The sequence below is a fragment of the Agelaius tricolor genome, unplaced genomic scaffold (assembly GCF_023055355.1).
Source record: "Agelaius tricolor isolate 1412-34295 unplaced genomic scaffold, bAgeTri1.0.p SCAF_8, whole genome shotgun sequence".
Classification (NCBI taxonomy): domain Eukaryota; kingdom Metazoa; phylum Chordata; class Aves; order Passeriformes; family Icteridae; genus Agelaius; species Agelaius tricolor.
Window position 1 is genome coordinate 31,420,602 of NW_027269268.1, and position 18,100 is coordinate 31,438,701.

Sequence of the window (18,100 nt, forward strand, 5' to 3'; positions counted from 1 at the left end):
GACTAAATACCCTCTAGAAATCCTTCCACTCCAAATGGTTCTATTCATCTCAAACTTGAGCTTCAGCAGCAGAAATACACTTTATTATATTTAGCTGTTTTCTTTGTTTCCTCTACCAAGTGCTCTTTATTTGGAAGTCAAAGCACTATCTCCTGAACCGTTAAAACAAAACGAAAAAAACGGAGACGTATACGGAATTCTGGACATGCACAAAGTAAGGATCCAAACTTCTTTAAGATTTTCTCTAAAACATTACCCTCAAACTAAGCACACAATGTCTCGAGAGTTGTACGTATGCTTTTTCCCTTTCCATAAAGCTGCCCTGGGAATTAAGAGTCCACCTAGTGGCCTGAGTCAACTGATCATTACTCTGATATCTTGTACGTGCGCCTCTATCAGACCAACACCTGATCAGGAGAACTCTAAAATCCTACCCTTTTCTCCAGTACTGCTTCTTTGTTACACAACCAGGGAAGTCCTGGGGGGGAAAAAAAAAAGTTTATAAAAGTACTTCCCTAAAAATATCTGGACATTGGTTCAAAACAACTTTCAAGTTTCTATGCACGTTACATATTCACAGTATCCAAGGCCTAACAAGAAACGCTTACAGTAACTTGAGTCACAATGCACATTTTAAATCTGAATTTAGATTATCAATTATATATGAAGAGAATAGCAATTTTGCAGCAAAACCCCAAAATTCTGCCTCTTCTCTCCCCTCTGTCCTATTGTCAGACATGTATAAGTCAAAATGCTTTTACTTACTAATTCAGACCAAAGAAAACAATGTGCATTAACTGGCTTAGTGACATTTTATTAAAGTAATTTTTCAGGTTTCATGCTCCCCCCCCACACACATATGCGCAAATTTCTTCTTCTGGCACTAAGCCACAGACCAATTTTGACATGGAAAACAGCTGTAGGAAAAAGAAAATCAGAAATTATCTTATAAATGGACACATAATACATTACAGTGATCCCTTTAGTAGTCAAATGGTTCATGAACATTATATTTTATGTAATATCACAAATGCACAAAATATGCTTTCCATATGATTGCAAAAACAGCAGCGCTCTGGAGCCAAGTGCATGACTTAATATTATAATAATGAGTCTACTTCAGTGTAGTGGATTTTAATAAGACTTTAATAATACTGGTATGAAGCCAAATTACATAATGCTCCAAAATATGAAACAAAGCTTTTGTAGAGAAAATAAAAGCTCATTGAAGTATAACCACATTAAAAAGAAAAAAACCAAAACCAAAAACAACAAACCCAACAACCACCAATGTTATCTAAACAAAGCCATTAGGCATACTTAATTTTTAAAAATCAAATTAGAGAAAATGAACTCAAATCTATTCCCAGATCTCCAGATAAAATTAAAAAGGATATTATTTTAGGCAACATTTATGAAAATGGAGGTACTATGTCAGCACTGGGAAACAAGCTAACACCGCAATTACATCTTTTGGCATAGATACAGATATGGGTTGAATATCTCCAATTTCTCTCAAAAGACAAAAAATTATTCAGTTACCTTACAGGTAGAATTTAAGACTGAGCTATACTGGATTATCTAGGAACAGCTTAGACCAATAAAATTATTTTCTTTTACACATGAAAACAAATTCAGTGTAAAAGTCCCAGAGGCAAAGCACCAAATTATTTCCTCCCTCAAGCCCCTTCAATTCTGGAATCTTGGGGAAACCAAGGATTTGAAATCACCTGTAAAGCTCACTCAGGCATGGACAATTCTCAGAACAGCTTCCTCTCTCAACCCTCCCCAGGTATGGCAATGTCAGATAGCAATTAGAAGAAAAAGCAGCATTTCATTTGTTGGGTAACAAGCAAAATGGCACACGTTCCTAAAGCTGTAAAACCTTTTAAATATTAGTGTTATGCTAGTTGTAAGATCAGCACTTGCATGGATAACATTTTTTGTTCTTTATTAGGATCAGCTGTGAAGATCCACATATCCAACAGAGAGATCAACATCTATTAGCATATTCCACCGTACCACTGGTTACAAGTACTGCTGTTAAACTGAGGCTGAATCTCTGCTGACAGCCCACCAGAGCATGTGGTGATAAATACAGGAAGAATCAGCACAGTTTTCTTTATTTATATTGTTTCACCTATGTGTCTCCATTTTTTAAGCAGTTTTGATAAAGGCATAAAAAATTTGAAGTAGATTTAGATTCCACATGACAAGATGAAGTGAGCGGGACATTTTATGCCTTGGATTTCTTATAAGTCTACTTTAGCTACAGAAACCATTAAAAAGTTGCAAGTAACTTCAAGATGAAAGGCATTAGCAGCTTTTTAGAAAAGGATAATCACACTCTTCTAAAGACTTAATGAGACATAATTCACAGAAGCTTTTGACTTGGTCTGCTGTTAATCGAATCAAAGTCGATGATGATCTTGTTACACTTTGGCTTGAATTCCCTAAAAAAAAAGAAAAATACATATATTAGTTAGTGAGTAGTTAAAACATTTTGCTTGCTTTAGTTCCAGCTAAATTTTTGAAGGAATAAAAAAATTCCAAAAAACACATCCTTGGATTCTTGTAGTTTTCTTCTCTATAGGAGCCAATTATAGTGCACCACACTGAGAGAAACCTGGACAAGAAAGACTAAGACAAAAAGACACATGGGGTGGGTTACCCTGTACATTCTTCAGCTATTGGAATTTATAAATTACCCAGGAGTCAAAGGACTTTTACCAACTTAGCTGCAGGTGGTGGCATAATGTTACCAGTGATTTTTGTTCATATATATTAATATTTCAAATATTTTTAATATATATTTAAAGATCTAGGTACAGATATAGGCATCCAGAAAAAAATATTTAAATCTTCTGTATATATATGCATATAAAAAGATATTTGGAATACATTTTGATAATATTGATATTTTGATCAATTTTTTCCTGCCAAGTTTTAGAAAAACACTTTCAAGCTTAATAGAATATGTTTTGTGGAAGGGAAATAGATCACATTATGCCATACTGGGTAAAACCCAAACTAGTTAAGAGGGAATAATTTAAAAATTGTAACTTTAGAACTCTAAAGTTTATGCTGCCGCAAAATGTTTCCTTTTATTATCATTACAGCATCTGCTGCAGCAATTAGCAAGGAAGGTATACAGGGACTGAGCATATATTTTCCAGTCTACCAGTAAACAAAAGATTATGCAAATAGTGTGGATTTAGTGCCTAATTAAGCTCTGCAGTTCAGTTCAAGAGATTCATTAAGTACCACCTACATCCTCAGCAATCGATACAAGGATAAGTAACAGTCCACGCAGGAAAGCACATGCTGCTGACCACAGAAACTCTGAACGCTTTGTTCTGAATAGCAATCTGAAATGCAAGAAACATCTCTCACCCTGGAGAAGTTACAAGATTTGACTTGCAAGAGAATGATTTATGCCTCTTAGTCAAATAGTCTTAGTAGACAGGAAATACACCGAAGGACTAAAACTGAATTTCAAGTACTGCTGTGTTTTTCGATGGATGTTTCTTAGCCCAGTAGGTATCTTTCATCCTAAAATTTTATCTGTCAGAATTGTTATGTTTGCAAATTTTTCAAAGTCTTTATATTAATACTGTAAAACTTTTTAGAGTTGCAGAGCCTCCCTGACTACATAATTAGCCTCACCCACAGCATGCTACTCCCATCAAACTCACTGTTGAACAGATTGTCTTTAGGTATCTCTGACAGTGTCTTTAAAAACCCCACTCTTGAAACATTTTTCAGGTTATCATTACTTTAAGGCAAATATTCCAAGTTTTATCCTTTTCTCACCTAAAAGCTGACCAAAGAAGATGAACAGCTATGAGTATCAAGAATTATTTATGGGCAGCCTGTTTGACACCTTCCCAAACCGACAGCAACAACAAGACACTGAAGTTTCAATAAGGATGGAGTAATCCACAAAAACAACAATGAAAAATCAGTTGGTTGTTTCAGTCCAACTCATATGATCACAGGATAATTCAGGTTCCATGTGACTTCAGGAGATCATTTAGCCCCACCTCCTGCCCAAAGCAGAGTCAAGGAAGACTCTCCCAAGTGCAATGTAATAAATAACCACCCCCTTGGCAGTTTCACTCCCATTCCAGGAACAAAATGAGTCACGGACCATTTTCTCATACAAACGTTTCAGAATTGCACTCTAACCATACACAAAACAAAAGAATGGTGCAACAGCTCTACAGAGCAAGCCATCTACAAACACTACAGAGGAATAAAATGCTCCATGACTGAAAGAAGAAAAACATTTGCCCTAAAGTTGGTATCTTTCACATTCCCATTTTTTTCATTACAGAGTAAAAATAAAGTTAATTCTCTCACCTATATATAATACCTGCCAAATCAAACATCCGCCGTGCAGCTGTCATTTCTGTAGTGTCATGATACTTGTCAGACATGAAAATAACTTCCTTTATGCCTAAAGAAGTCACATAGAAAAAATGTTAAATTACACTAGAAAAAAATAGTAATGTCTGGTGCACAAAATCAGAAGAGGCAGCATTCATCCACACACTCTCCAACTCCTTGGTACACCTCTACTCACAAATGTATGCTGTGTAAAATTGCTGAATGATCTTGCCTAAATCACTTAGGCAGGGGAGAAATATAAAGGTTTCAAAAGAGAATTCACAAGCATTTCATAGCTGATCAACACCTTCCTGTGTGCGCCAGACAATATAAATACCAATACACTGCAATTTAGTGCTGACCTAAGTGCATAAGGAAAAAGATGAGTGACTACATTGAGAAAAAGCAGCCAATCTACCTTGAAGGCCATTTGATTTTGATTCTGTAAGTAAGAGAACTGTATGAAGCACAAATGCAGAATACCATCTTCCTTCCCTCTTCACCCCTCTTGATTTCAAACCATACTGAACCAAAATAAAGAAGCCTTCTGTTTGCTGCTTTCTTCCTGTGGCCATTAGTAGTGAGAGACACTCCCTAGAACAGCAACCCATGCTGGGACTGCATGACTTTACTCAGTGAGCAAAATACATGCTACTTTAAGCAGAGATTTTTACAGAACTGAAGCCTGCTGCAGATACTGCCTAATCTCAAAAAAGGAGACACATTCAGGCCAGCACACTCGCTGCAGTGGCACAGATTTATAATAATTGTAATGAAAGACATAATTAAAATAGGATCATAGAAATCTTATGACATTTATGAACAAAGATATTTTAAAATCTTCAAATATCTACTATGCATCACATTCAAATTAAAATTTCATGTATATACTCCCAACAGACCTTTTGTCATGCAGAAGTTTATTTCTTTCTGCCCTACTCTATTCAATGTGCCAGAGCACAGTAAAATTGACAGTAATTATATGCAAAGCCTGTGTTGTTCTTTGGCAGCTCCTGGTCTAAGAAGTTACAAACCTAAATTAGAAGCACGTTTAGAATCACACTAGATGCAATTAGCACTGGAAAAATTTGGCACCATTCAGATGCAAAAAACCCTCACAAGTAGCATCTTATGAGGTTGACAGTGCAATTAATTTAGATCTAACATCAGCAATTTAACATCAAATACATCTATTAGAAGATGCCAATGAGCAGGCAGCACTGCAACCCTGAAAAAGCAAGTTGGCACTACTGCTTACCTGCCTGGATGATGAGTTTTGCACATTCATTACATGGAAATAAGGCAACATACATGCTGCAGCCTTTCACATCAGCTGAGTTTTTGTTCATGATGGCATTCAATTCGGCATGGCACACTGATTAAACAAGGGAAGAAACAATTCATAATACTGATCATTAAATAAATTGGTCAAACTAAAATTAAAGTGTTACAATATAATTGCTTGCAGTATATTCAAAGGCAAATAGCTTGCACAGCTTATCATAAAGGGCAGAGAAAGAAATAAAAGCAGAAATACCAAGATCAATGAAGGTCAATTGTTCTGACCAGGCTGCTGATTAGTAATGATATCATTAAGTGCATTAGCACTGCCATTTGCTGACACCTATTGCAGGCAACAAAGCCGTAGGCTGTGGGCCAAGCCATTGCAACCACCCTTAGTGAAGCAATATCTCACAGCTTCACAACTCTCTGGAGTATCTAACTGCCAGTATAAAACAGCTCATTTATGTGTTTACATGCACAGATAGGAACAGTCTTATGGTTGTAGGAGTGCTCTGTGCGCTCTTAAAGGCAGCAGAATGGCCAAGTAAAACCAAGCAGCTCTGTCCTCTGGGCCTCAGAAAGGCTCAGCACTGCTGCAGGATTCTCCCAGCCCCAGAATACACAAGACACACTTGGCCATAAAAACATCCAGCTTCAATATTAGAGTGACTTTACTGCTCATTAAAAGGTGCCAGACTTCATAAGCAGGAAAACAAAGTCCTGTATTTCTCCATGGATTTGAGACAGGCCAGGTAGCAATGGACCATCCTGCCTTGCTCCACCATACATAACAGCTCTTTCAGGACAGACAGCACCAGTGTTTATAATGAGTACAGAGCAGGTTATCTAATGTGTTACCAACACAGCTGAGAAGAATGCAGTTTCTGTGTTGTCCACAATCAAGCTCTGAAAAAAACATTAGGACTGCAACAACTTCCTGTTTACTCCTAGGAATAACAGCAAGTTGCATAATTTATACACCTACCTACTAAGAAACTGCCTGCTGCCCTGACTTCTTAAACAGATGAAGTGTGGTGTGGGTTTGAGATCATTTAGAGACCTGCATGTGCAGACAACTTTAAGAGATTTTCCACTGCTTGTTTTGAAGAACAGATTTTTTCAAAAAGTTGTTTTCTTCTCCCTTGTGCCCATGTGAAAATTAAAACAGACCAAGTTGCACAGCACAACTTCATAGCAAACTTGGTGCTATATGCTGACCTCTGTGTGAATGATCTCACCACACAAATAACTGAGCACAGTACCTTCAACACACAGGAATCATTGCTGAATGGAAATGTTTTCCATATGGGCTAAATGTCTACATGGAATTTTCTATACAACAGCTAATGCACTACAAATTTACAGCCTAACTTACAGCACACAAACTTTCCCACGCAAGCAAGTCACAAAGGACTGAACACTTGCAAAAGAAAGCTCAGTATTGGCTTCCACCACGCCCATGTTATGCTGTCCACATACCTTCTCATAACCAGTAAAGCCAGAAACCAATACAAAAACCAGGAAATTGAAAAAGAAAAAAAAATCAGCCAAGAGCCAAGAATCATCACATTAAGGCTTCTTTCATTTTTACTGTTTCTACTGCAACTGTTATTGGGTCACCCTGTATTTTAAATATATACCATTAAGTGTATGAGAGATGCAGTTATACGAACCAATACATTTAGAAAATCCAGAAAATATGTTGAACTCCAAGTACATTACTAAGTTGCACCAATCTTATAAAGCCTTTACAATAAATAGTCAGAGAATTATTTTTCTGTGGCTACAGAGGACTGAATAAAAGAGTGACATAATTTCCACAACTGGAAGTAGGGGTTATGTCAACAGAACAGAAACATCACTTTTAAGTTTCTTTGAACAATATATTTGTGTTCTAGGCAGCAGTTTAAAATATAGAAGGCATCCAGAAAGAAATATGTTTTCAAAGGCTCCCAAAACTAAAAAAAACCCCAAAACTAATGGCTTTAGTAAACATTTTTCCTTCACTAAAACTCAGAAATCTTCAGCTGTAAAACCAGACAAGTTTCATTATTAGTACTGCAACAAGTTTCCTTCCTGCACTAACGAGAGAAAAAGGTTCTTTTGGCAGACTTCTACAAACTTTCAACAACAAACCTCTTCCCAAGCAAAAACAAGATCAGGCCAAGAATAACTTATAGAAGATAATCAGTTGGAGCGAGGGAAGACCATAAATTTTGCCTCCTGACCATCTTCACACAATCTGAAGTTAAGAAAAATTACAACTATCCCACGTGGACAGAAAATGCAGTGACAGCAATAAGAAACAGACAAATCATTCCCAGACAAAAAGTACTTAAGTCTACAACAAACCCAGCAAGTTTTCATTTCAGATAGAAAATTAGGTACATTTTTCATGTGCCTAACCAAGTATTTCTTACTGAACTTATTGCAGAAACTAGTACAGAACCAGAACCTTGCACTGACTCCAGAGGTAATAATTTTCCATCCAGTATTACTTTTTTGGTCTACTGGGCTATTAAATACCAAACCACTTTGTCTCAGTTGCTGTGATTTGGAAGTATATTCAGGTAAGCTATAATTACACATGTCTTTGTTTTATACATCTCCCTGGACATGAGCTACTTATAAAGGTTTATTATGCCAGATGGTTCTTAAGAAGGTGCTGGCATCAGACAAATATTTTTAGGCTTTGTCTCACCACTTTTAATTCTCTCTTACTCATATTCACTTCTCTCTGACAAATAGGCATTGACCAGGTAAGATAGGTCTATGACCCCCAGATTCTTCTTATAGACCTCCCCAGCTTTTTTGAGAGACAGAAAACAAATCCAGAAGTCCAAAATCCTTCTTGTTAATTACTAACTAGCTTATATTTGGGGTGTTATGAAGTTTTCTAAGCTGTTAAGAGCTACTGCTAATAGTTTAAATTGTTCTCTCTGAGACAGTAAGAAGCTGTCTTAAAATAACAGGTGCACAGTTTTCAGAACTCTGAAAATTGTTATCTTTAGGCAGACTAGTAAAACTAAGAATTTTTACAATACCCAATGAGGGGCTCAAGAGCTTCGGTTTTAAAAAAAGAATATTCACATGTAGCCAACATAATATCAAGTCCACAACAGTGGTTTCCATTCTGGAGAAGTAGCTGAAAAGTATTCTCAAAAGGCTTCATTAGCTGAAGAAATAACCATGCAACGAGAAGTTAAGTGTGTGCTCTGACATCCCCACCACCTGCTATTAGGTTCATGAGAGGGGAAAAAAGGAAAAAAGCCAAAGAATGACTGCTTCATTACTGGTAGTATTAATTGCTAGTGTTTCTATCTCTTATTGCATGCTGGTTTGTGTTGCATAGCTGAGGTAGCACTCATCCTTAAGCTCACCTGTAAATAAGAGACCTCAGCTTACCCTATAAATGGTACCTTTTCAGGATTGAACACTGAACATGAGCATGTTCCCAGTGGGCTGCAGAGTCAGAAGTACTCTTCCCACATTCTAAACGTGTTTTGACTCGCAATTTCATGAGAACCACAAGACTAGTCAAGGTGCTTAATAGTGTTTAAAGGCTTACATGCTTGATGAAGAACATGCTAAGGACCACCATAACTTTAAAGACCTTTTAAAGAAGCAATCAGAGGAAGGGCTAAGGAGAATGACTTTTTAGTGCTATTAATTACTAATTGAGCCAGACTAAGAATTTTGTTATCCTTTACTTGCTGGAACTCTGACACTGGACACAGCAAGAATCCCAGAAGGTATCAAAACACTAATTTAAGGAATGGAGTCTGGAGTGACAACCACTGGGGGCAGTGGTTGATGGATCTGGAACTTGTAGAATGACATCTCTTTTTTTCAACCTTTTTGAAAGCATAGGGATGGTTGCTGGTCACTTCATTAAGGGCAGGCAGGACACTGATGCTGGGCTGGCACTGCCCTCAGCCCCTCCTGCTGTTCTCTCTCTCTCCCTCTCTGTGCTGAAGCTGCTGTGGTCAGGGCACAGAGGCAAGGATAACAGCAGCAGATTTGTTGGGAGGCCTAACCTCTTCAGACTGCAGAAAGAAAAACAGAACCCCAGCCTCACAGCTTTCTTCCACAAGAACTGGAAAGTGAAGCTGGGAACCACTCAGCCATTTATGAACATGACAAAACTTGCTGGGTCAGACCAGAGAAACACCTCTCAAAATGTGAGCAGCACTAGCGAACCCACCCTATTTCACAGCTTCTCCCATCCTGCTCCAAGCTGGTTCTACTCCTAGCAGGACACAGAAGTGTTTCTTATCAGGCAAGTAGAACAAGAGGAACTATTGTTTCTAAATCTCCAAACTTTCTACAGGTTTGATGTATGACACCAGAGTTGGACAGAAATCCATGCAGGACAAGAGTGAGTGGCTGTAAGTGGAGACCATCTCCTGTAGATCCCCTTCCCAGCTGAAGCCTCATCTTTGCACTGCCAATTGGAGAGAGAGCATCACACTTCCTCAGAGTGCCTTATCAAATTTTGTGCTGTCAAAATAACAGCTTCTACAAAACTAACATTTGCCTGAATATTGTTGAGTGTTCATTTCTCTGAAAAATTGACAAAAAGCTCATAATCCTAACACAAGGAAATGTTGATAACAGTTTGTTTCATTTTACACAGCAGGTACTGTTCAATTAGAGCATAATTTTTGCCACAGCACATATTTTATCATATTCGAACCTGTATAAATATTTGTAAGCATACTTATTCACTATTTTCTGTATTGCTCAGAGGTTTCTAAATTTGCCAGTCATTTTAATTTAAAACCCTTAATTAGAGACTGGTTGTCAAATGGATGTTCTTAGATTACAGTGGAGACAGAGGGCATAACAGGAGCACAGCAACTAGATTTAGTGGGAAGATTTGCATTAATAGGACAAAAATGTAGCATTTTAAATGACTGGTGAGAGGAAACTGAGCATTAACAAATCCTCAGATTCATCTAACAGAAACAGAGGGCACACTTTTGACTCTGAAAATCAGAATTTTGCCTAATCGATAAGAAGCTTCTGCACATAGTACGGAACACAATGCTTCAGGAAGAGCTTTTAATCTTAGTAAAACTAGCCTTCCATTCCTCTCGTGCACAGACACATCCCTGCTGCTGTTACTGACTGGCAGCCTGGAGCCAGTTCCAACACAACGATGACATCTTGATTTTGTGCTGTGAAAAATGGCACTCTGCAGAACTCTCTGTGCTTTCTGATATACCAAGCCTATATTGTTCCAATATATACCACAACCAGAAGAAGGAAGAGCCTCCATCCACTTCAAGAGTCTTGTAAGGAATGCACAGTACCAATACACGTGATCCATGTCACTGCTCCTGTAACATCCAAATGCCCTGCAAATGTTTGCATCCTCTATTTGATGCCTTCTCTCAGTAGTAGCTCAGGTTACACCTGGATTTCCTAATCAAGCACAACACTGCCCCTAACAGTGAGCTGAGCAGAACCCATGCCTGAGGGTGTGAGATAGACACATACAGTATATTGCAGCAGACATAGGAAACCAAGACCAAGGTAACCCAGGTCAATTTCAAACCAACAAGTTTCAAGATACAGGAAAATTCAAGAGTGACAGGACTTGTTTAACCTCACAACTGAAGTTCAAAAGGTAACTGTTATCAGTAAGTGCACAGGGAAGGAGGAAGGGTTAACCACAAGAAAAGCTAAAAAAACATTGCTGGCACATGGAACAACCTAGAAACTAACCACAGATAAACTTAGGGTGGAAATTGGAAGATTTTTAGCCATGAAACAGTAGCTGTAGTTGATCAGAGCTGTAGGGTCAGTGCTTTCATCAGTTCTTCTGGAGCTCAATAAATTTATTATAGGATCACCTAACCCCCTTCTGCAAAGACTGCCTCTGGGTCCAATCCTCTACTATGTCTATGTTGCTAAACACACACAGGGCCAGGGTCTGACCCCTGGCCCTGAGGCCAACTGGCACACACTGGTTCATGCTCATTTTGGGGCTCCATCAGCAACACACTGCCCTCAGGCCTCAGTTTCCTCAAGCTCCAGAGTCCCGTGACACCACACAGTTATTTTGTATGTCTCAGTTCAAAGTGCATAAAGAAGTGAGAAGACTTTTATGCAGCCCACCAGAGAGGGATTTTCAGAGCATGAAACAGAGTATGTGTTGCAGATCTGCCAGTATGCCTGAGGGAAGGAGGAGGGTTAAGCATACCATCTCAGCAGGCTTTGCACTATAAGCCTATACCTGATGACTGTTTTCTTTGCAGTCTTTTTCCAACCCTGCCCTCCGGAACACCACTGGAAGAGCAATAGTGAAGCTTTGTTCTGGAGAAAGCTACTAAGAGTGGTGCCAAACACGGGAAGGGAGCTAAGCGTGTATGTCTAACCCACAGGAGTGCCCAGGACCAGGTGGTCAGCACTCAGATCCAACCCCAGACCTTTTCTGTAGCACTGCAGATGCATGAAGTAGCTCCAGAAGACATCTTCCAACTTAGTGTGGTGGTACATGCACAATTACCACAGCTTCATCTAATAAGCCACGCTGTAGTGATGAAAGTGCCATCAGTCCCGTGGTTAGCTAATGGAGCTCACAGTAAGATTGCACTGTCTCTGAACAAGCCAGTCAGGAAGATGCAAGGATAAAAAGTTCAATTTACACAAATGCTGTGATGATTAGCAAAAGGAGAAAGGAAAAATGACAGTTTAATGAGATTTTAGCAGCAATTCTATGTGTCTCTGCATCTACCAAGAATTTTTTTAAGCAGAAGATTTTTTTTTTATATATACTTGTCTGGTCTGTCAACTGTGCTATCAAGATTAATAAGAAATTGCTAGAGTTTAAATGATCTGTGAATTACAAAATAGGTTGTTTATTCATCACAGCAGACACTTTGTGTTACAAAGTTGTGATTTTTTTAATGAGGTGAAGACTAAGATAATGGGGGGAAGGGCAGTAGTTAAACCAACTCCTGGAAATCAACACAGCACTCCAAGCTGTTACTAGTTAGCTCATTTTTTAAACATCACATGCTCTTCATCTTCTGCAGTCAGAGTTAACAAAAAGAAAAAATTTCTCACATCGTATTGTACAAAGATTCCTCACAGTACTTTTAGTTTAAACTGGTCAGCTCAGATTTGAGTGCCTGGAACGTGCTCGGATGCCAGAGACCACCCGCGCTGATTTTAGCTCAGAACTGAGACCTTACAGCAGCATAAAAACTCAACCAAAATCAATATTCTGTTTTCAGTGCTTTATATTTAATCAATGGGCTAACACCTGTTTCTTCACCCTATAAATAAAGAGCAGTCATACTAAGTTGTACCATTATGGTCACAGCACTCTATGTAAAACCAGTGGTTCAGAGCAGACTTCAAATTTGGCAGGAGCAGACTTCAAATTTGGCTCTGTATTGGGAATACACCTGTTCCAAAAAATAATATGAAATGGTCTTGAGAGTTACCATTAGAGGTTTTATAATAAATTGGTGAAGTGAACAAGGACAAAGTACTGAGGTTTTAAGAAGTCAAAAATATCAAACTGATGAATTATGTGCTGAGCCACTGCATATCATCTTTCACTTCAATGCCATAGAAAACCAGAAAATGGTTTTTAGAAAGAGCTCTGAGTGAGCTCAGACTATGTCAAAACTCATGCAAGTTTAATTTCTCTATCACACCAATTGTTAAAGTTACAAGTAAGAAACAGAAATAGTAGGCAGAGATAAATACTGGTCACTGGAAAAGAGTCAGTATTTCTCTCCAAAATGTGAACTCTTGTGCTGACTTTCCCCTACCCACACAGAGAGAAAGAAAATTTCCCAAGGCTCTGATTCTCTCTTTTGTGTTTCTCTGCCCTGCCGTTCCTGAGCTCAGGACAGGCTGAGATGCAGCAAAGGTTGAAGAAGCTCCTGTTTTTCCTTTGCCTGTGGCTTCTGCTGCATTGGTGTCACACACAGACGTGCAGCAGGAGCTGGAGTGGGTACAGAAAGATGAAGAGGGACTTAGGGAAGCATGGGGATTGTATGGTCTCCTATCAGTCCTAACCAAGGTCTCTTCCCCACATTGCAGGCCACAAGGTAGCCCAGCCTCCTTGGTTCCTGCAAACCACACCTGATCCAGAAGAGCCAGCCCTGCTGATAGGGCCCTTTAACTAACTTACAGAAGGCCAAACAATGCCTGCTGCAAAGACAAAGGCAAGATCCAAAGCAGCACTCAACCACATTTACCATCCTTGCTCTTTGCTCCTTTTGTCCACTTAGTAAATGGGAATCACATCAGAGGCTGAAATAAACAATGAAAGTCGCCTCACCCATAGAAGGGTAGACCCACGGCACACAGACTTCAAGACAAATGTTCAGCTTCTTCATAGTGTATACAACCTATGCCATCAACACCTGAAATGGAAATTTCCCACAACTACTGGAGTTTATAATTTTAATACCTGTATTTTAGACCCAATTACTTGTTTTACATATACACACACTGTAATTTCTGTGCAGACAAACACACAGAATCAGCAATTATCTGCATGCACTGCAACTGTTTGCTAATGAGCTGCTTCATGTTTACAGGCTTTCACTACCCAATCCAAAATGGCTAATATTTATGAACCTATTTCACCAAGAATTCAGTCCTTCAAAAAGACTGATTTTTTATCCTGGTGTACCACATATGGACACATTATCAAGTGAGTGGAAGAAAACTGATTGATACTTTACCCGCTGAACTTTCATAGATACAGACATCACAAGTCTAACCTGCCAACCACAAGAAGCCTTACCATAGGGATATTTTGTGTCCAGTCTATTTGCTCCTGTTCTTGTCCAGGGTAGTACATCATCGCTGCAACCATTAGGCATCCCATTGTATCCAATTCCAACAATCTTGTTTTCTGAATTTACAATGCAGGCACCAACCTAAATAAAATCAGATTTACATAGTACTAACAGCGTGCAAAACAGTATGTCAACAATGAAGATGAGACATGAATAGTCAGTCCTACGATTTTCATTTAAGAGATACAAGCTTCACTTAATATATTAAGTCACACCATCTAGTAAGCAGGGCTACAATTGTACCTAACTGATGGGGTTTTGAAATAAGTCAGGGCAGATGTAACTCTGCTACCCCTCTGGTCATGCTGTTCCCATCCCAGCCTGCCAGCACTGTTCCTTGTCTGCTTAAGAAATAACCTAGTTCAGAGAGCAGAAACAGCACTGAATGAACCCTAGTAAACACAAAAGTTCAGCTCCTCAGACTAGCTTTCCAGCAGCAGTAGGAGCAACAAGTTCTCAAAGATGTAACAGAAATACACGTGTTGGCTTAGGCAGGCCTCACAAGACTTTGTGGCTTGTTGCAAACATGCACTAGAATTCCAAACCTTTTAACTCTCACCATTTATTGCTTCAACCTAAATCTACAAAGATACTCTTCTTAAAGAATGACAATGTGTCCCATTTTTATGTTTTCTGCCTATATTATTTGTTGAAATTGCAACAGTACTAATTTTAATTCACACAAGGTGTTTCTCAACCAGCCCTTGGGTAACAAAACTTTAGCCCCAAGTGAATAACCTTCAGAGAGCTAAGTGCCGTAATGGACAGAATGAAATGAACAGATTATTTTTCTGTGATTTGCTTCCTGATTTTTTTCACACAAAGGGTGATGACTAACAGGATGACTGGATCCTGCAGAACAAATAGCATGTTTCAGGAGCTGTATCAATCACCTGAAATCAATATTGAACAATACTGAACAGAGGCACATGAAACATGTGAAAAATGGAAACAGATAGTGAAGCATACGGAACAGGGGATCCTGAGGGAGGAACAAACTAGAAGAAAATTCCAGTCAACCCAATAACAAACAAATACTCTTACAGATGAGGAAAAGAAACTTGTAAAATGTTGTGTCTCAAAAAATTACAACCTAGAACTTCCAGCAGTTTTATCCTCTTCTAAAAGTGACTGTATTTACTGGAAAAAGGAGACAAAATGCATGTGTTATTTTAACTTCCAGATGAAAAGATGATTTATAAAACTCCAAGCTACAAATGTACACAGAATTATACATATGAGGTCAGGCCCAATAAGAGAATTTTTGTAACAGAAGGTGCTGACTATGTTAAAAACTGAATAGCTATACACTGAAATAACTTTTCTTAAGAAATTCCTGAAACCACTATGTGTACATCTGATGTGATTGGCAATACAGATTAGGTTATCTTATTATTATATATTACCTTCTTACCTGAGAGCTTGGATCTTTACTTCTTTGTGCTGACAGAAAAGCTACTGCCATAAAATATTCAGGCCATTCCAAATAATCCTCTCTTTTTTTGCAGGATGCTTCACTGCTGAAACAATAGTTGACAGAAAAAAACAGCTATCAGCAAACACCACAGACCTAGAGTTATTACAAACTGTACTATTTTAATGTGCTCAAGTTTAAAGTAACCAGGATCAGAATGTGGCTAAGACCACACATTCACTAATATTTTGACAGTAAAACCATCAGTTTCAAGTGCTTTCCAGGAACTTATACATGCAACATTTCCTTTCAAGGAAAAGATATCAAGCAAGGTTGCAAATTACATTTTTAGATAAGAAGGCTGAGATATTCAGAGCACTGAGCAATTCAAAGACAGAGCAATTTATCCTTTATAGATAACACCTTGTGTATTTCTAAGGTTCGGGTATATCATGTACTGCCATTCTTCTCACCCAAACAACATAATCTTTTTTATGATGACTGTGATAACTGCCAACCTCTAATCTAAGTTATTTTGTACTTCTGCCTACAAGTGCTCAGTAGCTTCCTATTTGGTAACTTCCTCTGCAGGCATTAATATCTGTTATCACCCTAAGTTTACCTCTTGTTACAACATTTACCACCAAAGATCCGAGGCCGTTCCAACAGTTCCTTGCTAATTTTCTCTTGTGATTTTGTCTTATGAAGCCTTCTGAAAACTAACAGGTGATGGGTTCAAGAACTTTTCCTTTAGAAATAATATATAGAAGTGCCACAAAAGGTTGCTTCTTTCCCTGCCCTGAAGGGTAGATTTGGGGGAAGGAAGAAGGAATTTTCTCTTGCCTACTTATGGGTGAAAGCCTGCTCAGACAGTGTAAGACACAACAGGGGAATTTCTGTGCTTTTCAGCTCAAAGAAAAGAAAGGCAGATATCTCCCTCTCTACACATACATTTAAGCTTTGAAAATTTCAAACAGAAGATCAAATTGAAAGAAATTTCCCCCAAACTTTCTCACCTATCATTGCTACAACCTGAAAACCAAACCAATGGAACAACCCAAATACAATGATTTAGCCTATCAAAATACAAGGGGCACAGTACTTTTCTTGTTGGGCTCCTCTTACCAAAAACTACAGGTTAAGACCAAGATGCCTGTCTTGTGATGTACAGCCATGCAGAAAAATTCATCACAGGTAACTGCAAGCAGCAAGACATCTCCCAGCAACACTAGCACCAGCACTTTCAGAAGACAAACATTAGAAGGCAAGTGTTTAGTTAATCATTATTTTTATAACTAAAACCAAGTATTAGAGGCTTGCAGTTAGCTTGCCATAAAAGAGGTTTCAGTTTTTGAGTGAAAACAATGATAAAACTGTACTTTAGAAGCCTACAATGTGCTATTTAGCAAAGACAAATTGCTAGTTTTGAATAGTCTGTATGTGGCACATTACAAGTTAGCAATTTTGGCTTGTTCTTGGAATGAATGAGGATCACCTTTAAGGCCACCATCTCAAAGTAAGGAGGGAAGAACACACACTCTTGATGCAACCCACACACCTCTCTCACACTTTGACAACATTGCAAATAGTGCCCAGAACTGTCAATTGTCAAAGCAAACACACAAATCAAGAATGTGATTCTAAAAATGCCCAAACTGACTTGATTCACTGTAACTAAAGGGCTGGGGCTATATCCTACCAAGAATGGAAAGTGCTCAGAGCAAGAAGAGATTAAAGATATACACCACTCTGTGCCAAACTGAACTTTGCCAGGTTAACTAAAACATCAAGAAAATGTTTCAGCTGTATGATTATTTAAAATATCTCCAAAAAAGGGATTTACAAAATCTAAACCACAACTGGACTTTCAACGATCACTTCTGGCTAAGTGACATTCACTGTGATGTCTTTGGAGAGGGATAAAACACAATGCAGAACTACACTGAATAAAACATTCAGGAAAAGGGCCCCAGAAAGATAGCAGTACTCTGAACTAAGAGGTCGTGAGATCTCCTTTTGTTAAATTATTCCCTAGCAACTCTACTTATTCAAAACATAACAAAAGCTAGTATTTACTTTTCTAATAAATACAGAACTGTATGTAAGTGGAGGTCCCTCAGAGCACCAACTTCACAGGGAGAAGAGCATAGCTAAAAAATAAGCAGAAGGCTTACATCAAAGA

At 38.4% G+C, this 18,100-nt stretch overlaps 1 protein-coding gene across 4 annotated transcripts in view; it reads right to left on the reverse strand.

Moving 5' to 3' along the window:
- Window positions 1-1,128: 1,128 nt before the first annotated feature.
- DCTD (dCMP deaminase) overlaps window positions 1,129-18,100 on the reverse strand; it is a 214,487-nt gene continuing 197,515 nt past the window's right edge. For 3 of the 4 annotated variants that reach the window (XM_071432163.1, XM_071432164.1, XM_071432161.1), the window contains 5 exons: window positions 15,919-16,024; window positions 14,450-14,585; window positions 5,648-5,764; window positions 4,363-4,459; window positions 1,129-2,453 (listed from right to left, as the gene is read on the reverse strand). In XM_071432163.1, the coding sequence (XP_071288264.1) occupies window positions 2,375-2,453; window positions 4,363-4,459; window positions 5,648-5,764; window positions 14,450-14,585; window positions 15,919-15,969 (480 nt within the window). In that variant the 5' untranslated portion in view covers window positions 15,970-16,024 and the 3' untranslated portion in view covers window positions 1,129-2,374. The remainder of the gene's footprint in view (window positions 2,454-4,362; window positions 4,460-5,647; window positions 5,765-14,449; window positions 14,586-15,918; window positions 16,025-18,100) is intronic. The other variant, XM_071432162.1, reaches the window with a different exon arrangement.